The sequence below is a fragment of the Tinamus guttatus genome, unplaced genomic scaffold (assembly GCF_059628265.1).
Source record: "Tinamus guttatus ecotype Peru unplaced genomic scaffold, ASM5962826v1 Tinamus_guttatus_pri_ptg000287l, whole genome shotgun sequence".
NCBI classification, from domain to species: Eukaryota; Metazoa; Chordata; class Aves; order Tinamiformes; family Tinamidae; genus Tinamus; species Tinamus guttatus.
This window is the reverse complement of record NW_028288821.1, coordinates 3,003,483-3,030,345: the sequence shown is the minus strand read 5'-3', so window position 1 is coordinate 3,030,345 and position 26,863 is coordinate 3,003,483. Positions and strand designations below refer to the sequence as shown.

Here is a 26,863-nt window from a genome sequence, read left to right as displayed (position 1 = left end):
TGGATCAGGCTGGCGAGGAGCAGGTGGGCTGAGCACGCTGGTCTTCCCCTCCCCACCCCACGCTGCCTCCCTCTCTTCCCTGCTGCTTTTTAAGGTCCCCTTAGCCAGGCCCCTCTCCAGTTGGCTTTGCCCCTGGCCCTGAGGCTGGGTTTTAGTCTGGAATTTGCACCCTTTTTTCTTGCAGAGCTAGGTTTTTTTGTGGTGCTTTATTTTTTTTGCCAAGCTGAAGAGGTTGGCATGGATGCGGTGGTCTGAGAGCAGCTGAGAGCACCTTGGGCCCTACTTTGGCTAGTGCCCCCCACTCTTGCCTCTCTGGGGGAGGAGGAGCATGAGCGCAGGGTTCCCCTAAGTCCCACTGCTCACCAGCCCTCCATTGCCCTGCTCGTGCCCACCATGGACCCCCTCGCCAGCCTGCTCTTCCTCGCCGCGCTGCTCTCCTGGGCGCTGGCGGCACTGCCGGCCTCCCGCAGCCCCCTGCCCGCCGGGCCCTCGTTGCCGCTGCTGCAAGCGCTGCAGGAGCGGGCACCGGGCGGCCGGGGCTGGCGCGCGCCGTCGCCGGCCGGCGGGCAGCCGCTGCGGTACATGCTGCAGCTGTACCGCCGCGCCGCCGACCGCCAAGGACGGCCCCGCCGCGACCGCCGCCTGGCCACCAACACCGTGCGCCTGGTGCGGGCCAGCTCCCCCGCGGGCCAGGCCTGGGCAGGTAAGGCACAGGGGTGAGGGCCCTTGGGGAGGGCAGAGGCTGGTGTGGGGCTCTTCCCCTAATGGTGTTGCTTGAGCTCGTGTGCTGGAGGTGGTGCAGAGCTACGGGAGGGTACCCAGCACCCGCCCCTAATATGCCCTTGATAGGGTCCTGTGGGCACCAGCTCAAACCCTGCTGTGGATGTGGTTGTGGGCACCGTGCTGGGTGCTTCTGCCCACACTGTGTTGTTCCTGGCATCCTGGATGTGACACCAGGCTTTTTCCTAGCTCTGGCATAACCCCAAGAGGGATCCTGCGCCCTGGTGCTGCCCAGGGCCATGCCATGCCCGGACAGTGCCCAGGCGCTGACTGCTGCTTCCCTGCAGGTCGCTGGTACGTGCAGCCCCTCACCTACCGCATGGAGGGCCGGCGCGCGGCCGAGCGGCTGCTGCGCGCCGTGGTGCTCTACCCGCAGAGCCTGCCCATGGCCCATGGTCGCCTCCTCTGTGCCCTGGAGCCCACTGCTACCGCCAAGGTGACACCGGCACCACCAGTAGCCCCCCGGCGGCCCCGTGGCTGGGCTGAAGCGGATGTCACGTCGTACCTGGCAGCGGGCAATGGCAGCGGGGCAGCGCTCCACCTGCAGCATGTGTGCGTCTGGGCCAGCAGCACCAATGACACTGCCACCACTGTTGTCCCCAGCGAGCCCTTCCTGCTGCTCTACCTGAACGACACCCAGGCTGGCCTGCAGCCCCGGCCGGGGGCCGCCGCGCTGCCGCCGAGCCGGCGGGCCCGTGAGGTGGCCAGCGCGGCGCAGGAGCTGCCCGGCCCGCCGCGGGAGCCGGCGGGCACCAAGGGCGAGTGCTCGCTGCGCTCCTTCCCCGTGAGGTTCGCCCAGCTCGGCTGGGAGCACTGGATCATCGCGCCGCACCGCTACAACCCGCGCTACTGCAAGGGCGCCTGCCCCCGGCTGCTCCGCTATGGCTACCACGCGCCCAACCACGCCGTGGTGCAGAACTTGGTGCACCAGTTGGTGGATGCCAGCGTGCCCCGGCCCTCCTGCGTGCCCTACCGCTACAGCCCCATCAGCGTCCTCATGATCGAGCACAACGGCGGCATCCTCTACAAGGAGTACGAGAACATGATCGCAGAGTCCTGCACGTGCCGGTAATGCTCACGGCCACCGATGCTCTGCTGTCCTGCGTGCCTGCTGTCTCTGGACTTTTTAGAGGGCTCACATTGCTTTTTCCTCCGGTGGACTGGACTGTCCTGTGGCCGTCCCCCGTGTCAGTGTGGCGCTCGTCGGGCAAGTTTTACAGTAGCTTTTTATGTGAATTGTGAGGTTTTTAAAGGCAGGAGCCTGCTGGGCCCCGTGCCAGGGCTATTGCCCTGGGACCCTGCGGTTGCTGCCTGCTTTGGGGAGGGCATCGGCCCAAGGTCCCGGCCTGATGCTTTTGGAGAAGAGCTGGGTCCCAGGACCAGAGCGCAAAGCTCTCGGTGCCGGCTGGGCCTCTCCTGCTGGAGCAGGGAGGGAGAGCTCTGTGTGGGCTGGGCTCTCCCATGTCCCTTCAGCCTGTCCCCATGCTTGTCCTCAAGCCAGCACTGGCTGCCCACAATCCTTTCCTGCCCCGTTGGCCACCCATGCCAGCGGTGCTCCTTCCTAGCTCACCGGTATCCCAAAGTGTCTAGTCCTGGCAGTGTCCGGACCTCACTGGGCTGGGGATGGGGCTGAGGTTGCAGGGGAGTGGGGTGGGAAAACCCTCTGCTCCTCTGCAGTTCCCCCTTTGGGGACTGTGGAAACTGGAGGGACCTGGTGAAGGGGTGACCCCAGGTGCTGGGGACCAGGTGGCTGCCCATGCAGGGTGCTGCCCTCTGCCTTCTCTGCGGTCCCCTCCCTTCCCCTCTTTGACTTGCCATGGTGGCAGGGCTCAGGTCTGCCCCTGGTCTGGGGGCTTGGACCCTCATCACGGTCTCCTCCTGTCTTCTCCCACCCTTGCTGTGCCATGTGGCTTGGGCTCTGCTTGGCTCCGGGACTGTCCCTGGCTCTGGATGTGTCCCTTCCACTTCCAGGCCTCCTGCAGCCTGGCTTTCTATTTATTGTTGACTGTGTAAATAAATAAAATGATGGATTTTGCTAAAGACCATCTAGGCCTGTCCTTACTGCATCCATGGGGTCTGGTGGCTGCTCTGCAGCCAGACCTGGGGTGCAGCAGCTCCGTGGGGATGCTTCTCTGCCCAGTGCCTGTGCTGGGTCTCCCTCAGACTGTGGCCGAGGTGCTGACCTGGGCATCTAGCCACAGGGGTTATTTTGGGAAGGTGTCTGGAGAGCGAACCAATCTGTTCCCAGGCATGATGCCCATGTTTGCAAACCAGGGGTAAAGTCCCCTTTCCCTGAGGCGGGGGGGAAAAAGGTGGCAGCCAGGGCCGGTGGAGGAGCCCGGCAGCCAGTCCCGCACCTTCGCCACACTGCCTGCTGCCAGGGCCACCAAGGCCTCAGCTTGTGGCTGCTGCTGGGATCTTGTATCTTACTTGGCCTCCAGCTTGATCTCTCTGTGCCTGTTCATGCTTCACAGTGATGCTTGATCATGCCCTGCCCTGGTCCCCCTCCAGCTCTCCCAGACCCCAGGCTCTTCTCCCCATCCTGCTGGGGTGAAAGGCTGGAGGCCCTTCAGGCTCCTTTCTTGCCCTGCAGAGAGACCACCTCGAGCAACAGGGCTGCGGAGAGGGAATGTTTTCATTTTAAACCTTGCAGAACCCTTGGGGGCAAAGAGCCCTGACCACCCTGGGAAGCTTTTGCGGGTGAATCATTAGACATGCAGTGTTGGCTCATCTGGGCAGGAGGTGATGAAAGTGCAACGAGTTGGGTGTGCTCCGAGCCCTGGATGCCTCCAGTCCTTCCCCCTTGCCACCACTGTGGTAGCCACAGGAGGGTCAGCACTTGCCGCTGCCCTCCAGGAGGGTCCTGAGCGAGAAGGGGTGCTCTGCCCCCTGGATGCCCGCTCAGTACTGTGCCAGCAGGACCTTGCACCTGCCTGCAGGGTGCCCTCCCCTGTGTGGCCACAGGGCTCATGTTGCCCAAGGTGCCCAGCGAAAGGGCTGTTGTCCCGGGGTGACCCCGGCCCTGTGCCAGTCTGGGGAGGGCAGAGCTCAAGGCACTGTGGCAGCAGCTGCTCCTGCCACGGGAGACCCGGTTGGTGTCGTCTGCGGGGAGCAGGGGGTGATGCCCACATGGGCCATGGCAGAGCTGGGGTGCTGCAGGTGTCCCACGGGTGCCCGCGCTGCTGACCCAGCTCAGCGCCCAGCCCAGGGGAGGACACAGGCAGCATGTGGGGGGCAGATAAGAGGCAGTGGCCCTGGGGGTGGCCTGCGGGCCGGGACCGCTCAAATATTTGTGCAGGGCCATGACCGGGGAGGAGCAGTGCCTGGCCAGAGGTGCAGCAGGCCCTGAAGCGGCAGCACCATGGCAGTTCCCGTCCCCCTGGTCCCAGGCAGGGGCACCCACCTGGTGCTGCTCCTGTCCATCTTCCTGCTGCTGACCAGCTCCATCCAGGTGGGTCCAGTGGGGACCTGGGGCCACCTCGGAGCAGCTGGGGTGTCCCCGGGTGACCGGCAGCGTGGCAGGGCCATGGCAGGGCACGTCTCCTTTCCCCTGCATGGAGCTGGGCACGGGAGAGCTCAGCACCTCCTTCTCATCTCCATCTCCGGGGGGCACAGGGAGGGCAGGAGCTCCGGGTGCTCTCCGGGACGGGCACGGGGTGCGTGGCCGGACACCCAGCCCGCCGAGTGGCCCGCATGACGCCCTTCTGGAGGATGATGGGCAGCAAGCCGCCGGGTGCCCACTGTCGGCACAGCCTCGAGTGCATCACCAAGGCCTGCAGGTGAGCGGGGACCCCAGTGTCCCCAGTCCCAGGACCCCACATGAACCCCAGCCCTCCCAGCGCCCCCAGCCCCAGCACCCTGCACGACCCAACCCCACCCATGCCCTCAGTTTGGGACCTCTCCATCCCACCCTCCACGTCCCCAGCCCTTGCACCCCATGTGTAACCCAGCCTCAGCAATGCCACCAGTCAGGGTCCCTCTCCCATCTCACTCCATACTGGTGCTCCCAGCCCAGGGGTGCCCCAGGGTCCCCAGGCCCAGGTGACGCTGGCATGAGGACCCCTGGCCACTCTGTCTTGCAGGGCCGGACGATGCTCCTTGCCACGGTATGAGTGCTGATGGCCACGGCCGTCCTGGGAACAGCAACCTCTCCTGCAGCAGGACCACAGAACAACGGACACCCCACGGACAGCTGGACATGCCGGACTCCAGAGAAGCCCCGCAGCAATGCTGTGCTGGCTGCAGGTGGCCCTGCAGGGGACAAGAGCTGGATGGGATGGTCCTCTGGACAATAAAAACTCTCTGCACGATGGCAACTTTTATGGGGCCTCTGCTTCCCTCTGGGAGCAGCAGGGCTCCTGTGGGCCAGACCCCGCAAGCCACCACACATGCCCAGCCTTGGAGCGTGGCCCAGGCCATCTCTGCACTGGAGCCCCGGTCTCCCTCAGAGAACGATGGGGACGTTCCCATCCCATTCCTTCTTGCAGACACCCCACGGGAGTGACCCTCACGCTGGGGATCTGCCAGCGCAGGGGCAAGAAGTGCTTCCCCCTGCGAGCTGCTCCTTGCACCGCCAGCAAGGGAGGGGACACAAACTCCCTTGGGCAGCAACAGGAGTAGGAATCCAAGTCCCCTGTGCCAGAGGTGCCTGCTCAGCACAGTGCCAGGGGCAGGGGCAGCACCCCGCATATGTGGGCATGTACCCGTTTAGTGGATGTGTGTGTCTCTGTGTGTGCTTACAGACATGTATGTATGCGTAGGTCTCTACATGGGTACACATGTGTGGATGCATGTACGCGTGTGTACAGGCGCATGCCTAAAATGCACGTGACCTTGCGTGCGTGCTCACACGTGTGTGTGTGTGCAAAGGGGGGCACACGTGGGTGTGCTCACATGCATGTGCACGTGTGCCTGTGCACGCGTGTGCACGCATGTGTGCATGCTTGTGCCTGTGCGCGTGCACGCACGCGTGTGCAGGTACGCACGTGCACGCGCACACAGCTGCCCACGTCCGCGCGTGCACGTCTGCGCGCGGGTGCTCGCGCACGTCCACGTGCACGCGCGTGCACGTCTGAAGCGGCCGGTACCCGCGCGTGCCCCGGGCCGGCAGGGGGCGCTGCCCGCCGCCCCCACGGCCCCGCACGGCCCCGCTGGGGCCCGGCCCGGCCCGGCGCGTCCTGTCCGCTCCGTAGTGAGCGGCCCCCGTGGGGCGGCTCCGCGCGGCGCCCTCGGGGCTGCGATGGATCGGGCCGGGCCGGAACGGGCCGGGGCGGCCTGGACGGCGCGAACGGGCTGGGGGCCGGCGGGGGCTGCGGGCGCCGAGCGGGCTCGGGCGGGCGGGGGGCAGCGGCGGCGCTGCCAGGACCCGCGGACACGGCCAGCGGGCGGAGCGCGGCGCGACGCGCCGGGGCGGGCCGGGCCGCGCCGGGCCGGGCCGGGCGGCGCTGTCCCCAGGTCACCCCGGGCGCCGCCGCCGCCGCCGCCATCGCCATGCGCAGCCGGAGCAACTCGGGCGTGCGGCTGGACGGCTACGGCCGCCTGGTGCAGCAGACCATCCTCCGGCACCAGGTGGGCGCGCAGCGGGGCGGCCCTTTGCCGGGCTCCGACCTAGTGCCCCGCGACGGGGCCGCACCGGGGCCCTGGGGCTCCGCGGGCAGGGTTTGCCCCCGGCCCGGGCACCTGCGTGGCCAGGGCGGGCTGGTGGAGGGCAGCGGAGCAGGGGGATGTTGGTGGCCGGGAGCTGCCACCCGGGCCGAGCTGCTACCCGGACCAGTAGCGCTCTCATAGATTGTAGAATCGTTATGGTTGGAAAAGACCTTCAAGATCATCGAGTCCAACCATAAGCCTGTCAGTCGTCTCACCTCCTTCCCCGCAGGACCCGGTGACGGGCTTGCTTCCTGCCAGCGAGGACCACAAGGATGCCTGGGTGCGCGACAATGTCTACAGCATCCTGGCCGTGTGGGGCCTGGGCTTGGCGTATCGCAAGAACGCCGACCGCGATGAGGACAAGGCAAAGGCCTACGAGCTGGAGCAGGTAGGGGCAACCTGGTGCGGGAAAGGGCTCCTCCCCACCGGGAGCTGTTTGAGACCCTCTGACTGATTTGCTGTTTATGTGGCCCAGTTCTAGATCTGAAAGGACATGAGGACCTGTGGCAAGTGAAAATACAGGGACAAGGCTGCCCTAGGGACTGGGAAGGCTGCAGAGGCAATAGGAGAGGGTCCTGGAGGCTGCTCTTTGCAGACTGTTCTGGACCTAGGGTTTAAATCCAGCCTGAGATTCAGCTCTGGGCCTCGGGTGATGCAGGGACTCAGCCCCGGTTCCCCGAGGCGGGGGAGCTGTGTCCCACCGGCTTGCCCTCCCGCTTCCAGCCCCGCAGCTTGGCCCAGAGCGCTGCCTAGAGAGTAAGGACTGGAAATGTGAGCAGGGGCTCTGATTACAGACACAGGAGTCCTGCAAAGGTCAGGGACCAGCTGGTCCTGAGTCAGGGCTTCTCCTCCCTGTGTGGGGGTTTACGAGCTTGTTTTCCTTGTTCCTGCAGAGCGTGGTGAAGCTGATGCGGGGACTGCTCCAGTGCATGATGAGACAGGTAGGGGCTCGGGGTCATTTCTGCGAATCAAACGATCCCCTTCTTGCAGCTCTGATCCATCACCAGGACAGCCAGACCCAGCTACGCAGGGTCTCCCCATCCGTCCCCAATGAGCAGAGGAATGGCCCCCTTCCAAGAAGTCTTAAAATAAGCCTAGCTGGCATCCGTCCTGCTGCTGAGCTCTCTTCCTGGGAGCCCTAGTGCTGTGGGATGGGGTCCAGTAGAGGTTTTGCCAGCTGCTCCCTCTCCTGGGGCCTGGCTGACCCTGAGGCTGTGTAGCTCCTATCCCTTGAGGCAGTTTGGGCTGCCCTTGTCTCTCAGTGTGGTACAAGTGCAAAGGTGTCTTCTCCGTGGCTCACAGATTTGCTGCAGTGGTACCCCATGCTGAGGGTGGTGTGTGAGCTCGGACCTGCTGTTCTCCATGTTGCAGGAGCTCAGACCTGTGGCTCAGGCAGAAAGGCCGGGAGTACCTACTTGAGCAGCATTAGGAGCTGCAGCTGGTCCCAACATGGGACTGTCCATAGCTCTGGGGCTGCAGAACCTCCCTGGTGCTTGTTTGACTGGCGCCTGCATCCCTTTGCTCTTCTCCAGGTGGACAAGGTGGAGGCGTTCAAGTACAGCCAGAGCACCAGGGACTGCCTGCACGCCAAGTACAACACCCACACGTGTGCCACGGTGGTGGGGGACAACGAGTGGGGTCACCTGCAGATGGACGCCACTTCCCTCTACCTGCTTATGCTCGCGCAAATGACGGCCTCAGGTGATGCTGCCGCAGGGGCATTGTTTTAGACCCTGCGTCTCGGAGGGGAAGGGGCTCCTGCTGCCTGCGTGAAGCAGCCCTGAGCGGCTGCCTTTCGGGCAGGCCCCTCCATGGAGGAGGGAGGAAACCCTGGGTGCGCGGATCTCCAGGGCTGCCCACATCCTCAGCGTGTCCATGGTGAGGCCACCAGAGTCCCCACCCCAACCTCACTGTTGTCAGGTACTCACAACCCCCGAGGCAAACAGGGGTCGTTCACGTTCCCTAAAAGACACCATTTCTGTGAAACCCCATGGGAGTGGGAGTGCTGGGGCCTATCAGGACAAGACTGACCCAGAGCAGATATGCAGGGAGGAGGAGAGGAGTTGAGTCTCGATTGCTGCAGCCCTCTCCTAGCAGCTTGCGGGCTTAAAGGGACTCAAGTGAGTTCTCCCCGCTGCAGGCCTTCACATAATTTACAGCTTGGATGAGGTCAACTTCATCCAGAACCTGGTGTTCTACATTGAGGCAGCCTACAAAACGGCGGTGAGTAATGTCATGGGCCAGCAGGATGGTGCCTGGGCTTCCTGGGGTGGCAAGACAGCCAGCTGGTGCCTGGGACACTTACATGGCTCCCACGAGCTGGATGCAAAGTCCTGCTGGGAGCCTCAGCGCTGCTGGGTGCTGCTGGCTTCGTGACCAGGCACAGGGCCAAGGGAAGCTCTCCAATGGGCCGTGCTCCTCAGCAGAGGGAGCAGGGTCCTCTGGGGCCAAGGCGATGAGGCTCGAGGGCTTCCAAGAGTGCTGTGAACCCCTGTGTCTTTGCACAGGACTTTGGCATATGGGAGCGTGGAGACAAGACAAACCGGGGCATCACCGAGCTGAACGCCAGCTCTGTTGGCATGGCCAAGGTGAGCTGGGGAGAGGTGCTGGGAGGCCAGGGGGAAGAGGGGTGACACTGCTGCCACGGCTGGATTTGAACAACCAGTGGCCTCTTTCCTCTCAGTGGGTGTACGAGGAAGACTGAACTTAAGTGTTGGAGCAGAGGGTGCTGAACACCGAGCCATGCTGGATAGTCATAGTTCCTGGGCATCAAACCCCTTCTACTGGTGTGCCAGGATAAAACCATGTTTCTGTCACCTGATCTGTGCCTTTGCTGGGAGGAAAGAATGAACTGGGTTGTTCAGCAGGAATAACTGTTCCCCTCCCGGGTCCAGTTGGCTTCTCTTTCCCTGTTTAAAGTTGGGCAGCGTGTTCTGCAGTGGGGCTGGCGTGGGTGTGAGCTCTTACGGAAGAGCAGCCTGGGGGAGGACTCACTGCCTTGCGTCTCTACCTGCTCACAGGCTGCCCTGGAGGCACTGGATGAGCTGGACCTCTTTGGAGCGAAGGGAGGCCCGCAGTCTGTGATCCGGGTGCTGTCTGATGAGGTGCAGCACTGCCAGGTGAGTCCTGGCTGCCTCCTCCTGCTCCAGAGCCCCAGGAGGCAAGTGCCACCCGTGCTTGGCTGCTCAGCAGAGCACAGGGTGCCTGCAGCAGATGCATCCTCAGGGAAGAGCCCAGCATGGGGCAGTCTGGGGTGCCCTGGTATCGTGCGATCAGCCTATTCCACAAGTTGTGTCAATGCTACAGCAAAGTACTCCCTGTGGAGTGGGTGCTGATCCTAGCAATGAGCCCACAATTATATGGGTGCTGTCTCGCAGATCACCCCTCTATTCCTTGCCACGCTTGTTCCTTGATCCTTTCACATGGCTGACATGTCATATCATGGGATTAACTTTGATCCGGTGGGGTTATAGCGTGAGCAGATCTGTTACTGGTCTGTACAGGGCTTCCCAGTGCCAGGCCTAGCGGTCTAAGCAGATCTCCTTTCCCTCTGCCCAGTCCATCCTTCACTCGATGCTGCCGAGGGCCTCCACATCCAAGGAGGTGGACGCCAGCGTGCTCTCCGTCATCTCCTACCCGGCATTCGCTGTGGAGGACAGCAAGCTGGTGGAAACCACCAAGCAAGAGATCATCACAAAGCTGCAGGTGAGCAGCTGCCTCGTCTTGCCCTTGATGGGGAACAACTGCAGAACCCAACTGAGATGACCTGCCCAAACCCTGGAGTCCTCGTCTCCTCCAAAACTCACTCTAGGAAGGGTTGCCAGGGCAATCCCCTTCTTTTCTCGGGGAGGGCCTCATGCTTCTCCTGCTCACTAACTCTTTGCCTCCCTTGCAGGGGCGCTACGGCTGCTGCCGTTTTCTCCGTGACGGATACAGGACCCCCAAAGAGGTAAGTGCCCCGGCAGCAGCCTCGGCACTTGCGCGTCTCTGCTCACGTCCTGGCTCTTGTCATTGCGTATCTCCCAGGTTTGAGGGGCAGTAAGACTGCTGCCCTGTGGGAGAGCCCTGCGCTGGCCAGCCAGGGCTCCCAGGGTGGCATGAAGCAAGGACCAGAGGCACCCGGAGTGGACAGTGCAGTGCCCCTTTCCAACAACCCCCAGTTTGCAGCATCCCTTGGATCATGGAGCTGCGTCTGCCTCTCCCAGGCTTGCGTGCAGCTTATGCCCTGCCAAACTTGCCTGCACGAAGCCAAGGGAGACTTGCTACTTTGGAGAGGAAAAACAGGAAGTTTTGTAAGCAACAGGCATTTTAATGACCCCCGAATCAGGAAACAGTGCTTGAAGGCTCTTTATATGTCAACAGCTGGCGGGTCCTTAACCTGATGGGGCTCCTGTGGGTGCTTACCCTGCCTGGGACTCTTCTGTGCATAACAGCGTGAGCGCCTCTAACAGCTTCTCCTCTGCTGTGTCTCTTCAAACCTGACCATAATAGGCAACGTGCATCCCTAGGGCTCTCCAGAGCCAGAGAAGAGCAACACCGTCTCCAGTCTTGTTTTTCCCAGCACTTGCGAGCTTTGCCAGCGATCCTGCTGAGGAGCTGAGCTCCTTTGAGGCCCAGGAGCAACAGCATTGCTTTTGCCTGGAGTCAAGTGGGAGCTATGGAGCTTGTCACCAGGAAAACCTCTGCTCCCTGAGTCTCCTTGGCCTGGCTGTTTGCTTCTTCTTTGATGCACATAGCGGAGGCTCAAGCGGAGGCTATTGGAGCACTCTATGCTGCATATACCAGGGTATGGGAGGGCACTTCTCCGTCCCGACCACTTTCGTGTCAGTCAAACAGGCCGTGTATTGGAGGTGAAACTGCTTCTTGACTCTGCCACCACCAGCCATCATCCACAGAGGTCAACGGTGGTGGCCTTTGAGGCTGGTCGCTCTGGAGAGCAGGAAATCCATTAGCTTGAGGAGACCCTGTAAGGTGGCTGAGCCTGCTCTTGTGTCTTCTCTGCAGGACTCCAACCGGCCCTACTACGAGCCTGCTGAGCTGCAGCTCTTTGAGAACATCGAGTGTGAGTGGCCTCTGTTCTGGACGTACCTGATGATTGATGGGGTTTTCAGTGGCAACATGGAGCAGGTAATGGATGCAACACATGTAGACAGGGAAAGAGAGTCTCTAGCAAGGAGGGCAGGAGGGGGAAGGATGCCAGGAACCCTCACATCTCTTCTCCTTCCAGGTGCAGGAGTATCGCGAAGCCCTCGAGGGGGTCCTCATCAAGGGGAAGAATGGTGTGCGCCTGCTGCCAGAGCTGTACAGTGTCCCGGCGGATAAGGTGAGCTGCCTTGGCCTACATTGTGGAGGTGTAGGGTGATAACTGTCTCAGTGCCAGACAACTAAGATTTTACCAGATGATTTACCCAAATTGGGAGCAAAACAGCAAATGTTCTGCACGGAAACTCCATCTAAAAAGGGTGGTTAGGAATGGCGTGGAGTCCTTAAAAAACATCTTAAATATGTTTGGTAAATAAAATACTTTTTTTTTTTCTCTCCAAAACATGCCTTGTCAACTGAGAAAGGCGTGCTTCAGTGACCCAGTCTGTATTGGAGTCCTCTGAGACCTCAGGATGATCAGAGCTGTGTTGGAAGCTCTGTGTTTAGCTCCTGCTAAACACTCCTGTGTTTAGCTCCTGCTAAACTCCCATTCAATGTGACAGGAGTGGCAATGTCTCCCTGGGCTGAAAGCATTGGTCTCCTGCTCCCCAGGTGGTGCTAGAGCAGTGCTCTCCTCGCTGGTGTTTGTGTTCCTCGGTGTTCCTGGCACATGTCAGTCATTCCTTTGAGATGGGCTGCGCTGGGAAGCTCCAGCCAGCTGACTGTGTTGCCTGAAGCATGTGCCTGGGGGGAGGAATATAGCCAGGATATTTCCAGCCCTCTGTGGCAAATGCTTTTGGAGGTTCTTGTTTTAGGCCTGAAATGGCTGGGTTCTAAATGCACATTTTTCTTATCTATACATGTCTATAAATAATAATAATTTTTCTTATCCATGCTGTGACTGTGGGCTTCCTCCCTGACCTCCTGTTTCATCTTCCAGGTGGATGAGGAGTGCAGGAACCCCCACACTGTGGACAGAATACCCATGGGCAAGCTCCCGCTGATGTGGGGCCAGTCCCTCTATATCCTGGGTTGCCTCATGGCTGAGGTATGTTCACCCCTCGCTCTGGGGAGTGCTGAGCTGGCCAGGCTCTGAGCTCTAAATGGGCCACCTACCAAGGCATGTTGTTGGAGAGAGGAAAGTTGTGCCTCCATCGCCCAGGACCTCTTAGAGATGATTGTGTTTGGATTTGCAGTGGGCATCACCAGCTCTGCTCTGCCCATGCGATGTCCATCTCCTTATGCTTTTTCTTTCTCTAGGGGTTTCTAGCTCCTGGCGAAATTGATCCCCTCAACCGCAGGTTTGCGACTGTCCCCAAACCCGACGTGGTGGTCCAAGGTGAGGGGAGCAGACTGGTCCCAAACTCCCTCCTCTAGAGCAGATTTCTGTGCCCACCAGAGTGGGGCTCTGCCCATGCCAAATTTATGTGGGTGGCGCTGCTTCTGGGGAGCCACAAGTGCAGCAAGATCTCAGGCCTGACAAGCCAGGGCCCTGATTTAGAGGAATTTTCTCCCTCTGAGAAACTGTGGGCTCGTACCCAAAGGTGGCTGCATCTGAGCTGCAGCTGAAAGGAGATGGGGATGTATTTAATGCTCGTGAAGTCCTTTGGGGGTCTGGAGATTGCAAGGGGGGAGAAGATGGGATGTAAGTCCTTCTTGTGGTCCCCATGTTGTCCCAGGGGCAGGCTGAAAACTGTCCTGTCCTTGCTGCTTAAGAAGGAGGCTTGGAATAAGTAACTTATTGGAAGAGGGAGCAAGGATGGCCTTCTCTGTAGTGGGAACTTGTCCCTGAAGGACCCCAGACCGCTCTCTACATGATGTGGCGCCTTGGGGCAGCAGTGTCACCCCACTGTGCTCCTGCCTGCACTGAGCCTGCTCTACTCGCTCCGTAGTGTGCATCCTGGCAGAGACAGAGGGCATCAAAGCCATCCTGAGGAAGGAGGGCATCCACGTGGAGACTGTGGCTGATGTGTACCCCATCAGAGTCCAACCTGCCCGCATCCTCAGCTACATCTATGCCCGCCTGGGTAAGCTACACTGTGGACTTCTGAAGCAAAGGGGATGAGGAAGGGTTGGTCCCATCCCCTGGTGATGTCCTGTTGCTCCCTGCCTGGCTGATCAGGGCTTCTGTAGATCCCTGGGTCTGGGAACACTGCTCCTGCCAGAAGGGGAACAAGGGTGGCAGCCAGTGCTGTTTAGGGAGATTCTGGAGGGGACAAAGCTCTGGTGTTGTGGTTTCAGGTTTGGCCCAGGATAGGCAGATATTCTGAGCAGGTGCCTTTAGGATGGGCCTGGTATGGGCATAAAGCAGCTCTTGTTCCTGCACCCATATCACAGTGTTGGGGGCAAGTCAGGTGCCAGGAAAGAGTTCCGTGGCAGCCTCTGGTAGAAGAGTCTGTGGGGATGTTATTGCAAGGGGAGGCAGTAAGAGCATGAAGGGATGTATGTGTTGAGAACTTTCCACGCTTATTCCCTCATGCAGCAACTCCTTAGGCACACAACTTGTTTTGCAGGAGCTGCAGATCTAGCCTGGGCCAAAGAAACCCAATCTGTGACAAGCTGCAAGCGCTGGCTAATTTAAGACCCCAAAAGGCCAAGTGTGACATTGGCAAAGGGAGCAGGGAGGATCTGTGTGCAGAGATGGAGGCAAGTGCTGCCTGGCAGCTGCTGGAGCATCTCTCCATGGGCTGGCCATGGCCAAGAGGCCATGCTGCTGCCCTGTCCTGGGCTCCAGGAGCCACCCGGGAGCCTGGGGGCGCTGACACAGGTGTCAGCTTCAGGGTGACAGGCAGCTGCCCAGTGGCAGCCAGGTGCAGTGGGGAAAGCCTGCGCCAGGATCTGACATCTGCAAAGACCTGGAAGTGTCTGGAATGCCTGGAAGTGTGGCATTTTGTTGAGGTCAGGACTGGTCTTATGCCCCTGCTCCAACAAAGGTCTCTCGGGAGGGTTTGGGGGGCCAGGACATTATTGTCCCTTAGAGCTGTGCCAGTGGAAAGCTGACTTTGGGGCTCCTGAACCAGAAACCAAGCTTTTCTTGCAGCCTAGTAGCATGGTGTTTGGCCTGATACCATATGCCCTTTTGCCTGGTGGCTTGGGAAATTTATGTTGTTTTCTTCCCCACAGGCCGCAACAAGGAAATGTCCCTCACAGGACGTCCCTTCCGGCAGATGGGTGTTCTTGGCACCTCCAAGCTCTATAACATCAGGAAGAACATTTTTACCTTTACCCCGCAGGTGGGTGGCCCTGCAGGGCCGATGGGGCTTGTTTCCAGCTTGTGGGTGTCATGAAGAGGGAAGCATGAAGCATTTATTTCAGGCTTCCAGAGGATGGGGGGCAATGGCGATGGAGTTGAGTCATGTGGGCATGGAGATTTCTCCTGGCCGAGCTTTCCAATTCATGACTGGGGTGGCTGGTGCCTGTTCAGGGGGCTTGGTGGCTGTGGAAAGGGCTGTTCATGTCTCCTGCTGTCCTTGCAGTTCATAGACCAGCAGCAATTCTACCTGGCTCTTGATAACAAGATGATCGTGGAGATGCTGCGGACGGACCTCTCGTACCTCTGCAGCCGCTGGAGGATGACTGGGCGGCCAACCGTCACCTTCCCCATCTCTCACACCATGCTTGGTACAGCTCCTCCTGCCCCACAAGGCATTTGGCTAAAACTGCCCCAGAAAGCAGCCTCTGCTGGAGGTGGCGCGGATGAATGTGGGACCATCTAGGTGACAGGGACATGGCAGGGATTAGCCAGGCAGCAGCATCCTGGAAAGAGCTCCCTGCCCCAAGGACTCGTGCTGAGGTGGCGGTTCTCCTGGTAGCAAGCAGGGCTGCGGGCCAAGCTTTAGCACACACAGCTCAAAGGATGTTCCCTGGCAAAGTGCTGTTGGATGTCCAAGCAGCTAGGACTTTTGGGAGGTCTTAGGGGAGCAAGAGAGAGATTTTTAGGCCACGAATATAATCGCCCTGTTGTGAAAGTGTTCTTGGGGCTGTTCCTGCATCCCGGTTTGACTCTTCACCAAGCCCATTTGTTGAAGGTGTTTTTTTTTTTTTTTTTTTTTTTTTTTTCCTAGAGGACAAGGAGGAGAAAATAGCAAGCCGGAAGGAACAGAAAGCTCTGCAATAGCTCAGAGCAAAACCGGCTTCCCTGGAGTAACCCTCTCTCTTCTGACCCCCTTTTGTTATTGGGCCATTTCAGTTCCCATTTTGTACCTGGAAACCCTTTAAATGTCTAAAACATACTGTGGTCCCTCTACTGCCCCTTCTTCCCCTCATCAGCTCCCCATCTGCTGATGCGTAGAAACCCAGGGAGGGAAGAGGGGCTGTGAGATCCCAGGGCATTGGCACGTGCTTGTCTGTACTGGGAATCCAGGCTAGACAGAGTCCTGAGTTTCCACCCGTCCAAGTGCCTGTTTCTGTCCTCAACAGATGACACGGGCAACAGTGTGCACCCTGCCGTTCTGGCGACGCTGCGCAAGCTGCAGGATGGATATTTTGGTGGCGCAAGGTGAGTGTGGGAGACCAGGAGGCTGATGGCCTCGTAGAGCCTGGTGGGGTGGGCGCCAGGCAAGCCTGAGCGCTGGAGCTGACCAGTTCTGTGGGGCAAGAGGTGGGGCAGGATGTGTTGGGCCACGGGTGCACCCTGGGGCTACAATCCCGACAGCAGAGGTGGAAGAGAAGAGGTATCTCTTCACGCTGTTCAATCCACAGCTGGGGGATTCCCCTTCCACTTTGGGCAGCCCTTTTAGTGCCCTGTGTCTTGTGCTCTCCGAGCACTCATCTGAGTGGGGATGCCGAGCAGGCACTGGGATGCTTGTGCTCGCTCCCTGGCAAGTGCATCTGTCCCCACTGGAGAGGCCTGCCCTGAATCTAGGAGGTGAGCCCACGGGTGCACCGCCTCCTCGCTCCCCTCTCCATGACTTCCCCTCCTCTCGCCCAGGACCCAGACGGGTAAGTTGTCTGAGTTCCTGACAACGTCATGCCGAACACACCTCAGCTTCATGGACCCCGGGCCGGAGGGTAAGGTCTTTGCCAACGATTACGAGCTCGGCATTGACAGCTTTGAGGAGCTAGATCCTGAGGAGTGGCTGCATGGCTTGCAGTTAGCAGATGATGGTAAGGGGGAACAGACCAGATGTTTCTGTGAGCTGGCAAATGCTAAACTCACCAGTAAACCCCTAACTCCTGGCCTTCCCGCCAGAGCCTGCCATCATGTTCTTAATACACTTGGTTTCCACCATGCCTTTGTTTCCATCTGACCCTCCATCCATTAACCTTGCCTGTGTGACATTTAGAGTGACATTAGCAGGGTGGAGCGCTGCGTGATCTGCTGCGGCTGTGGTAGCCCCCTCGCCAGCGGCCCTTCCCAGACATGTGTTGCTGAGGTGGATGGATGTGGCTGTGGAGAGCCCAGGAGATGTTCTTGAACGAGCCTTCCAAACCTCTATAGCCCGTTTCACAGGGAGGAGAGGAAGCCGCAGCGTGCCAGATCCGTGCTGGGGCTTTGCCTCCAGTGTTTTGGTGCAGTCACTATCAGCATAGCATAGCAAGTGGTGCTGGCACGGAAAACACAGAAAGTACCTGAGATGGCAGGGAAGAAGCCAGCTTCCGTGTCCTAGCGCAGTATCTGGGTGTTGTTTTCACAAGGTCTTTAGCCCTTCCTGAGTAGGGCTGTTGGGCAGCCGCTCCAGTGTATGCTGAACTGAGGCTTTGCTGCCATGGACACGTTGCCCACCGGGGACCTGCCCCATACCTGTGCCGTGGTAGGCTGATCTTGCCCTGAGAGGGTGCCCCTTGCAAGCAGGTCTGGATGTATCCCACGACTTGATGCTGGTCCTCTTCCCAGCCTTCCCAGCATCTGCTCTGCCCTGCTCCGTCAGCGCATCTGTAGCCAGCACAGAGAAGACTCTTATGCTTCTTCTCTCGCATAACTGTGCTCCTCTCACCGTATCTGCTCTTGGGCTATGCCGCAGCCTCTAGGCCTTTTGCAGGCCCCAAGATATCTGCATCCCCAGTCTCAGTGGGGGACAGGGCCAGCAGCATACCCACTTTCGCCTCTCTGCAGCAGCTTAAAGCTGCTCACTTTTCAGTTTCTCCTGTGATTGGGTGCTACATCCAGACAGCCAAAGGGGAGGGTGTTCTCGAGGCCGATGCTGTAGAGGGCTTCTCCAGTATGTTGGCCTCAGCAGAGTCCCCTGCACAGTGTGCCCGAGTGGCCACTCTGCCTGTCAGAGCCTCCCAGGGCTGGCACAGAGCATCCCCGGCACATGCTGGAGGGGATGTTGTGCTATGCTGGCCTCGGAGACCCCCCCCAGTTCATCTGCTGGAGCCTAAAGGCCACAGAAGAAGCGATGCCAAGGCTGCATGGAAGGCTGCAACCTACCCTGTGTCCTAGCTGGGCCTTGGCTCTCTGAACCAGGTGGCCCAGGTCCCAGGAGCAGAACTGCACAGTGTCTGGGGACCCATGTGACAAGCCCCACTGGCTGCGAGCACGCGCTGCCAGCTCAGCAGTGTGCTGCCCTGCCTGACGGCGCGCGTGGGCCCGTGCAGGGGCACCCTCTGCCCCTGCACCACTGTGCGGCACTGCCTGCCTTCTCCTGGGCCAGTGGAGATGTGGCTTCCGAACGCCATCCTCCGTGCTTCATGGAGTGGCTCTGGCGCTCCTGTTACCACATGGATGTCCTTCGAGCAAAGGTGTCCCTGTGCAGGCGGGAGCACGTGCACAGAGCAGTTACTTGGAGGGGTTGGGACCTGATGGCACTGCCAGAAATGCAGAGCTGAGTCAACTCTTCAGTCCCTAGCAGGAGCCTAGACAGCTCAGAGGAGGCATGTTCTTCAGCTGGACAACCTCCCTGCAGCAGGACTCGGAGGGACCCCAAGCTTGGAGCTGGTAGCTGGTGTCCTGGGAAGCCAAGGCACTTTGGAACAGGGGTGTCACAGCTTCTGCGCTTCGTGAGTCCTGTTGTCAGCGTTGTCCTGCTGCTGGCGCTAGCCCTGCACTGTTGCTTCGTGCAGCAAGCGGAGCTTTGCCCGCGCTGGGGTGCAGCTGGGGAGCTCTGCCCTCCACGTGGGGTGGATGCCGAGGTGCCGCGTGACGCCAGCCCTCTCTTGTGCCCGCCCTTGCAGACGACTCGATCGATGAGGTCGCTCAGTACTTAGACCACCTGCTGCAGCGCACGGCTCCCCAGTCCAGCCTCCCTCCCACCGCCCAGCGGGGAGGGCTGAATCGCTTCCGAGCTGCCATCCACACCACCCGTGATCTCATGTCCCTGGCGTCCAAAGCTAAAGACCTTCACGTGCAGAGTGAGTAACAGCCCCTTCCATCCTTGCAGGCTCGGTGCACTTGGCACCCTCCAGGTGTGAGGTCAGGCGAGGTTGTGGGGCTATGAGAGGCTGAAGTGCCTTGAAGAGACTTCCTAGGAATCCAGGACCCTGTGTGATGCTCTAGGGATGTGCTGCTGGCTTTGGTGGTGATGGGCTCTTGGGTGTGGTGACAGCAAAGGTGGCTTGAAGCAGCAGCAAGGACCAAGACACCTCATCTTCCATAGCTTTATGAACGTGTCCTTGGGGCTGTTTCTAGCAGAAGGCAACAGCCTGGTGTCTAGTGTGTTTGGATCGCCCTCCCTGCTCTCCTGGGACTGTTTTGTCTCCACAGCTGCTGTGTTACTAACACGGGCAGCTGCCGACGGAGGCGATCCTTGTGCTCAGGCACGTGTCCTACCTGTGTGTCTCATTCCATCTCTTCATGTGCTCCTGGGACCGAGCTGGTCCCTCAGGCTGTGAGTGTCTCCAGCTCTGCTCCAGCCATTGGGTCCTTCTGCCTGGGTCTCTCACTACAGACCTGGTTGCTTCCCTGGCTTTAAAGCCAGGCAGTTGCCAGAGGCTGGTGGCCCAGGCTTTGCCGGCTGCTTGCTTGGGCACCACGAAGCGCCCACGAAATGTGGCACAGGCAGCAGATGAGAGTCCTGCTGGGCTGCTGAGGGCTGTGTGAGCCAGCCGGGCAGCGCTGCAGCCGTCCTCCCCGGTGTCCCTCAGGTCTGCGCCCAGCACGGTGCCGGGGAGGAGACCACTGGAAACGGCAGACTAGGGTTTGGGGGAAAACCAAAGGTGTGCTCAAAGGGCAGACTCTGAACCTCTTAGCTTCTTTCTCTGTGACCAGGGGCTCTGGACTGGCTGGAGAGTTTGCCTGAGGGGGAAAAAGCCCCACACGTTAAAGCTCACATTGTTAGCTCTGGCCACAGAGTATCTTGGAGCCAGTGTCTGCTCATGGAAACTCCTGAGCAGGAACAGGTCACAAGCTGCCAGCGCACCATGCCATTCCTCTGTGGCTTTGTGGACAGCACTGCTGACTCCTCCACCAGCAATTCTGGGAAGAAGCAGAGCGTTAGACCTCCTTTGAGCTGCTTCATCACGTGAGGATGGGAATTGGGATGGAGAGGTGTCCATGCTAACCCCAGGTTTCTTTCAGATGTTGGGATGTACATCCCCAGCAAGATCTTCCAGGCATCCCAGCAGTCTGTCAACTTGCTGAGTTCTCCTCTCCAGCATGATACGGATGGCAAGGTGAGCACATCCCCTCCCTGCACAGGACCTGGCCAAGGGGTGACGTCCCTTCCTCTGGAGTGGGACAGTCCTTATGGGGCTGCCTTGGGCAAGCTTGACATTTTGGATGGGATGGCTATGGACTAGCAGCCTTGGCCCTGCATCCTGACTGCCATGCGAGTACCAGGTGGTGGGAGTGTTAACCAGGACTGTGGCTCTCCCTTGCCTTAGAGCTACGTGCTCCACGCGGAGATGAACTTACCCAGAGATGAAGCTGGTGAAGTGGACTTCAAGGCGCTGGTGGACCAGCTACGTGTCTGCCCCACACTGCAGGAGCAAGCAGACATCCTCTACATGCTCCACACCCTCAAGTACGAGTGCTGAGTCCCACTGCTCTGTCCCTCACATTTCTACCTTTGTCTTGACCACGCTTCTCTGAACAGCCTTCCTACTGAGGGCACCATAGATTTGTCACTCCAGCACACGGACCTGGGCTTGAGCATCCAGGGCTAGCCGTGGCTCAAAGCACACCCTAAAGGTTATGGCAGGTCTGGTCACACCTCTCTCCCCAGCAGCGTGTGGCCAGATAACCCAGAGCCCGTGCACTGAGCAGGGCACCTTGAGAAGCAGGGCTGCCAATGTGTGTGGTGACCTCCGGTGCCCACACACTGCTGTGAGCTGCCCTGGCAGGAGCTGCTGCCTATAACCCATGCCTGTAACCCAGCATGGGTGACAGAGCACTGGAACAGGCTGCCCAGAGAGGTTGTGGAATCTCCTCTGGAGATCTTCAAAACCCACCTGGATGCCACCCTGTGCCATGTGCTCGAAGTGCCCCTGCTTATGCAGGGGGCTTGGACTAGATGATCTCTAGAGGTCCCTTCCAACCTTAACCATTCTGTGATTCTGTGATCTCCTTTATTGCAGGGGGCCTGACTGGCACACTGGGCTTGAGAGCCAGCCCGGGCCCACCGTGAAGGAGCTCCTCACTGAGCTGTACGTGCGTGTGGGGACCACACGCCAGTGGGCCCTGATCCGTTACATCTCCAGCATCCTCAAGAAGAAGGTGGAAGCTCTGGATGAGGTAAAACGCTGCAGCCAAGCCCCAGGGAGTGGGGTGACATGTGTAGGGGAGGATGCAGCAAAGAGGGCCGCTGAACCTTGGCTGCATCTGCTCAGGGGACATGTCCCAGACTGTGGCTCATGCCAGGGCCCAAGAACCTGTGCAGTGCCTGTCCCTGTACCTGAGCTGGAGGGCCAGCACCTGAGGTGAGCTTTTCTTTCCCCAGGCCTGCACCAACCTCTTGTCTCACCAGAAGCATCTGACCGTGGGGTTACCCCCAGAGCCCCGTGAAAAGACCATCTCTGCGTGAGTGTGGCACTTGCCTCTCCCCACATGTGCTGGGCTGGGCCACATGGGAGCCCCTTGCTCTGTCTGCTCTGGGATCCGCGGGTATAGGTGGTTCTGGATGGCTGTCCCCGTCTTTCTTGTCTGGGCTGTGTGGTGTGAGCTTTCTGGTGTCACAGGGTGAGGCATTCTGTGCCTCAGCTGAACAGGCCAGGAGAAATGTGGGTGTCTCTCTGCTCCTGAGACTGTAGCACCTTACCTGTCCTGTCATCACATCCCTAGCCCGTTGCCCTACGAGGAGCTCGTTCACCTCATTGAGGAAGCCAGCGAGAAGAACCTCAGTGTCTCCATCCTGACCCAGGTGAGGGCACAAGGCAGCAGGGAGGTCCCATTGCTGGAGCTGGAGGATGGCTGCCTGCTCTGGTGAGCAGCTGTGGGGTGACCTGTTGCTTCCCCTCCAGGAGATCCTGGTGTACTTGGCCATGTACATCCGCACGCAGCCCTCGCTCTTCGCTGAGATGTTCCGCATCCGCGTTGGGCTCATCATCCAGGTGATGGTAACGGAGCTGGCGCACTCTCTGCACTGCTCGGGTACGTGCAGCCGGACGGGTATCCCAGCTGGGGGAGAGTGTTGTCACTGCGGCACTTGGTTGATTGCCATTGAAAAGGGCAGCCCTTGGCACCAGGTCAGGAGCTTGCATGAAAGGTCGGGGGGTTTCAGCTGGGACTGCTGCCTGGCAGCACAGACAGGCAGCTTTGCGGCTATCTCCATTCAGACATACTGGGCTGGCATGGGAAAGAGTTCTTGTTATAGGCTATACCTGGAGTTAGCGTGTCTTTGGAGATGCCTCCTGTACCAGTACTTACTCTGTTAACACCCAGGCTGCTGTGTAGGCTAGAAATCGCCCAGTGGGGCTTTGGAGGGGGGACACTATCCCAACTCTCTGTTCTTTCTAGCTGGAGAAGCCACCGAGAGCCTGATGAATCTCAGTCCATCAGATGTGAAGAATCTTCTCTTCCACATTCTCTCTGGAAAGGAGTTTGGGGTGGAAAAGAGTGGTGAGTGTCTCCTTGGGGCTTTGAGAGTGTCTCTGGGCAAAACTGAACTTTAGTGAGGAGCGCAGTTAACTTGAGGCTTTCAAATCGTTGTTTGGGTTACAACCGTGTGTGTTGTCCTGCGTGTGCAGCACACGGGCTTGTTCTGCATGGCAGTGCTCCAGCAAGAAACCCTGCACCTCAGCAGGGTGGTGCTGAGCAGGTTTCCTGGGACCGAATCCGTGTCACGGGGCTGGCGCTCTGTGCTTCCTTAGCTCAGCACTGTAGTCTGAGCCAGGGCTGAAGCGTGAGGCAGCTCTGCCCATGGGCCTCTCTGTGCTGCTGGTTGGGAGAGAGGGCAAGGCTGGGTGCAGGTCTCAGCACGAGGCATCCAGGCAGCAATGAGAGGCTCCTCGGAGCCGTGGTACTGACCTGCGCTCTCCGCTCTGCTCCAGTGCGATCAGTCGACTCGGCTCTCACCACCGCCATCTCCATCCGTGAAGTGGGGGCTGGCGGGGCCACCAAGCCCGAGCGGGCTGGCATCGTCCAGCTGAAAACTGAGATCAAACAGGTAAGCGCAGGTGGTGCCAGCCGCTCCCTTGGACAAGTGCAGGAGACAAGCGACATGTGGACTGTCAGCACACGGACAATGCTCCATGGGAGAGCAGGAGGAGTCGAGTCCTGGGCTTTAGAGAGCCCACAGCAGCCTTGAGGGCCTTGCTCCAGCTCCAGCCCTGCACCAGGGGGGCTGTGGTATAAATCTGCAGTTGCAGGGGGTGGAAGGGTGCAGTAAGGGGGAACACAGGGTGCTTGCGGAAGTGCAGGGATGGGAAGGACCTCACAGGGTGCCAGGTGTGGACGGTACCCTGGTGGGCCTCTTCCAGGAGTGGAAACTTCATTTCCTTCTTCTCTTTCAGCGACTGGATAAACGTAGGCAGTCTCTGCCTGGGATTAAGGTGAACCCACCCTGGCCCTCCTACAGCCTCAGCTTTTATCCCTAACACCAGCCCCCAAGGCAGCTTCCATGCACGCCTGAACTAACGAGCTTTGCGGAGCAGGCTGCCGCAGCAGGGAGCTGGCTTCCCTCCTGGCCGGCCCTGGGCTCCGACCGGGAAGGAGGTCTGGCTTCCCGGGAAGAGGCCAGCGTGGCAGAACATGCTGCAACATCGCCCTTTGTGGGAGCTCCCCTTGCAGAAGGGCACCTGGGAGATGGGAGCTGTGCTCTGAGGCTGGACAGATCTCATTATACCTGCAAAAAAAAAAAAAACCCAAATGTGCTGAGCAGCATGGCATGATGTCCCCAGTGCTGTGACCAGCTGCGGCCCTGCTGAGGACTTCGATGGCAAACATACTACCTTTGGAGCTGGCCTGCAGCCTGCCTGGGCTGTTTTGTGCAGAGAAGAGAGGCTGGTGCCCAGCTGTACAAGATGAGGGACCATGTCTCATGCCTGACCTGTGTGCTGGAGGGGTTCTGAGCCCTCTGGGGTTGGGGTGGGGGGGAGGTCCTCTCCTCATGGTCACTGTGGGGCCCAACAGGCCTTCCTGCATATGGTCAAGCTGCTGCAGCGTGGAGCCTGGTGTCACAGGGAAGCAAGGTGCGTGGCAGGAAGGCTCAGCTGGCTCTCGGATCTGTGACCGAGCCCTCTTTGCCTGTGCCAGCTGCCAAGGGAGCATTCGCAGCCCCGCTGCAGGAGAGTGCCACTGTCACCTTGGCGCTGGCGCGTGGGGACCCCGTAGCTGCTCCATGCCCTGGGGCATCCCTTCCCCTCTGACACTAATGTGGGACTCTCTACAGCTCGACTTTCAAAACCTCCTCTCGTCTCCAGCTAACCACAGCCCCTGGGATAACCGCCCTGTGATCCGAGCTTGGTCTGCGCTGCTGCTGCTGCTCTGCTCGCCCCGGGACCTGCTCTGCATGACCGGGGTCTCATTTCTCTCCTTCTCTCCTGCAGGCCATTGATGTGCTGTCCGGAGAGGCGGATGCGAAGGCCCCTGTGGTAATGCGCGCTCGGTGGATCCGTCTGCGGCGCGTCCTGTGTGTGTAGCTGTGCTCGGGCGAGGGCTCTTGTCCTCTGCGCCGTCCAGGAGGGAAGAGCACGGGCTGCCCGGGCAGTGTGACCGCAGGGCAGCGCCAGCAGTGCAGAGCTGGCCCTGGAGCGTGGCCTGATGTCCCCATGGAGGCCTTTGGAGGGGTCCCCGGCCAGCCTTGCGGTGACAAGCAGCAGTGCAGTGTGCCGGGGCCTGGACATGTGGGCGTTGAGTCCAGTGTGGCCCCATCCACAACAGACACTGTTTGGTGGCCTCTTGTCTTAGCAGTGGCCCAGGCTGCTCTTCCGTGCTTAGCTAGCAGAAAAACAGCAGGGTGGAGGAAGGCAGGGGAACAGAGCGGCATTGGGAGCCAGAGTCAATGCTCCTTGGCCCTGGGTACACATGAGCCCTTAGCAGGTGCAGGAATGTGCTCTTGTGGGGTGTCTAACGCTGCCATGGTCTCTGTGCTCCTTGTTTTGTCCGCCCAGTCTCCTGGGCACACGGAGCTGCCGGGCAAGGGCTCTGTCACAAGCTTGCTGGAAGGCCAGGCTGCCAAGGACAGCCGCCAAGGGCAATGGCAGCGCAGACGGCGGCTGGATGGGGCCCTCAACCGTGTCCCTGTGGGCTTCTACCAGAAGGTCTGGAAGGTCCTGCAGAAGGTGAGCTGCAAGTCTGGCTGCGTTCCGTGCATATGAGCCTGTGGTCCCAATCACTGGTGTCCACAGGAGACTTAAGCAGCCAGGGGTGGCTGCCAAGGTTGGGTAGATGCAAGCTTCACAGCTGACACCTGATGGGGAAAAGTTGGATGGTTCCGCAGCCGGAGCTGCCTGGGCGGCAGGCAGGACCTACTTCATCATCCTTGCAGGTGGGGCTGGGTCTGCTCAGCTGCTTCCCGCGTTAGCCTGGGAGCTGAACTGTGGGCTCTTGGAGCCAGTGCTGGAGACGCAGCTGAGGCAGCTCCAAGGTGCTCCTAGGGAGCAGAGCCCAGTGCTTCGAGTGGTAGGGCTCCATCCAGCCCCTCCGGAGCGTGGCTGATGGGAAGAAGAATGACAGGCTGATCTGAACGCTGGGAGGAAAGCTGGGAGGTGGAGCTGGGGTGCGTGGGCAGCACACGCAGCCCTTTGGATGGGACCGTGCGGGTGCATTGAACCTGCCCAGTGCCGTAACCACAGTCTCTCTGGCTTGTTCTGCAGTGCCACGGCCTCTCCGTGGAGGGATTTGTTCTCCCCTCTTCCACAACCAGGGAGGTAAGAGGTTTACGTGGGGAACATGGGGCGGCTGGGCTGGCGCTGACAGGGGAGCAGCGCTGGGCAGAGGGCAGTCACGGCTTGCGCTGGTGACACTGTGCTCGAGGCCCGTTTCTTCCTCTGCTTCTTGCAGATGACCCCGGGGGAGCTGAAGTTCGCGGTGCATGTGGAGTCCGTCCTCAACCGCGTGCCGCAGCCGGAGTACCGGCAGCTGCTGGTGGAAACCATCTTAGTGCTCACCATGTTGGTGGACATGGAGGTCCACACCATTGGCGGCATCATTGCTGTGGAGAAGATCTTGCATATTGCCAACGACATGTTCTACGAGGAGCAGGTACGGGGCCAGGCCTCACACAGGGTTGACGTGGCTGGAGGCTGCCGGGGGTGCTGTCCCCATTCCTAACGCTACTGTTCTCCTTTCATGTGCAAAACGCAGAAGGCACTGGGTGCTGATGACCACATGCTGGAGAAGGATCCCACCACTGGCATCTGCATCCTGCTGTACGACAGCGCGCCCAGCGGGAGGTTCGGCACCATGGCCTACCTCTCCAAATCGGTTGCCATCTACGTCTACGACTTCCTGCCCACCGAGGGCTGCTCCATGCAGTAGCTCCTGGCGCTCCTCTCCCTACTTTGCAGACGAGGGGTGTTTCGGACAGCTTTTCCAGCCAGGTCTTTGGCTAGTTTGCGAGCAGCCTTCGTAGTTATGGTGCCTCCCGGCCCTGGCAATGCCACCGCTCCCGAGGGGAAGAGCGGCTCCCCAAGGGCTCTGTGTGTGTCCGCCCTGGCCCGTGTGCGGGCACAGACTGCGGAGCTCACAGTGACTGGACGCTGGAGCCCGCGTGTGTTAGGAGTGCCTGTTTGCATGGCTTCTTGGGCTGCCACCCCAGGCAGGACAGTGGCCAGGGGACGCAGCATGAGGACCCGCTGCCCTGGCACCACCTGTGCTGCCGCAGTGCCTGGCCCAGGGGTGCTCCCCGCCACCTCCAGCAGACTTGGGTTTTATTTGTCTGCTCTGTGCTGCTTTTTGCTCCAAGCCTGCAGGCTTTGCAAGAAGGTGACTTGGAGCCTTTACTCGTGTGCTGCTGCTGCTGGAAAATGTGGCCTT

General features: G+C 59.9%; 2 protein-coding genes across 4 annotated transcripts; both read left to right on the top strand.

Annotated features, from left to right (window-relative positions):
• Positions 1 to 393: 393 nt before the first annotated feature.
• Positions 394 to 1,899, top strand: BMP15 (bone morphogenetic protein 15). Its single transcript, XM_088527628.1, has 2 exons — positions 394 to 703; positions 1,068 to 1,899. Exons 1-2 carry the CDS (start codon positions 394 to 396, stop codon positions 1,850 to 1,852), a joined length of 1,095 nt encoding a protein of 364 aa, XP_088383754.1. The 3' UTR covers positions 1,853 to 1,899.
• Positions 1,900 to 6,210: 4,311 nt separating this feature from the next.
• Positions 6,211 to 26,464, top strand: PHKA1 (phosphorylase kinase regulatory subunit alpha 1). 3 transcript variants are annotated; one of them, XM_088527477.1, is made up of 33 exons: positions 6,211 to 6,348; positions 6,656 to 6,814; positions 7,320 to 7,367; positions 7,959 to 8,127; positions 8,567 to 8,649; positions 8,934 to 9,014; positions 9,447 to 9,545; positions 9,985 to 10,131; positions 10,322 to 10,375; positions 11,431 to 11,553; positions 11,654 to 11,749; positions 12,509 to 12,616; positions 12,829 to 12,907; positions 13,461 to 13,595; positions 14,692 to 14,801; positions 15,045 to 15,189; positions 15,988 to 16,066; positions 16,499 to 16,674; positions 18,685 to 18,861; positions 20,027 to 20,121; positions 20,332 to 20,471; positions 21,025 to 21,181; positions 21,387 to 21,466; positions 21,728 to 21,806; positions 21,907 to 22,036; positions 22,403 to 22,504; positions 22,936 to 23,051; positions 23,398 to 23,436; positions 24,433 to 24,477; positions 24,997 to 25,167; positions 25,702 to 25,755; positions 25,889 to 26,089; positions 26,192 to 26,464. In XM_088527477.1, exons 1-33 carry the CDS (start codon positions 6,271 to 6,273, stop codon positions 26,363 to 26,365), a joined length of 3,729 nt encoding a protein of 1,242 aa, XP_088383603.1. In that variant the 5' UTR covers positions 6,211 to 6,270; the 3' UTR covers positions 26,366 to 26,464. The 3 variants fall into 3 exon arrangements, with proteins under 3 accessions (XP_088383603.1, XP_088383605.1, XP_088383602.1); XM_088527479.1 differs by lacking the exons at positions 18,685 to 18,861; positions 23,398 to 23,436; positions 24,433 to 24,477; XM_088527476.1 differs by lacking the exons at positions 24,433 to 24,477; positions 24,997 to 25,167; positions 25,702 to 25,755; positions 25,889 to 26,089; positions 26,192 to 26,464 and having other exon boundaries at positions 16,499 to 16,578; positions 23,398 to 23,496.
• The last annotated feature ends 399 nt before the right edge of the window (positions 26,465 to 26,863 follow it).

Coding starts and splice junctions, on each gene's coding strand:
- PHKA1 (XM_088527477.1), top strand. CDS start 6,271: ATGCGCAGCCGGAGCAACTCGGGCGTGCGGCTGGACGGCTACGGCCGC. Junction 22,037..22,402: donor GCACTCTCTGCACTGCTCGG/GTACGTGCAGCC, acceptor TGTTCTTTCTAG/CTGGAGAAGCCACCGAGAGC. Junction 24,478..24,996: donor CGGATGCGAAGGCCCCTGTG/GTAATGCGCGCT, acceptor TTGTCCGCCCAG/TCTCCTGGGCACACGGAGCT.
- BMP15 (XM_088527628.1), top strand. CDS start 394: ATGGACCCCCTCGCCAGCCTGCTCTTCCTCGCCGCGCTGCTCTCCTGG. Junction 704..1,067: donor CGCGGGCCAGGCCTGGGCAG/GTAAGGCACAGG, acceptor GCTTCCCTGCAG/GTCGCTGGTACGTGCAGCCC.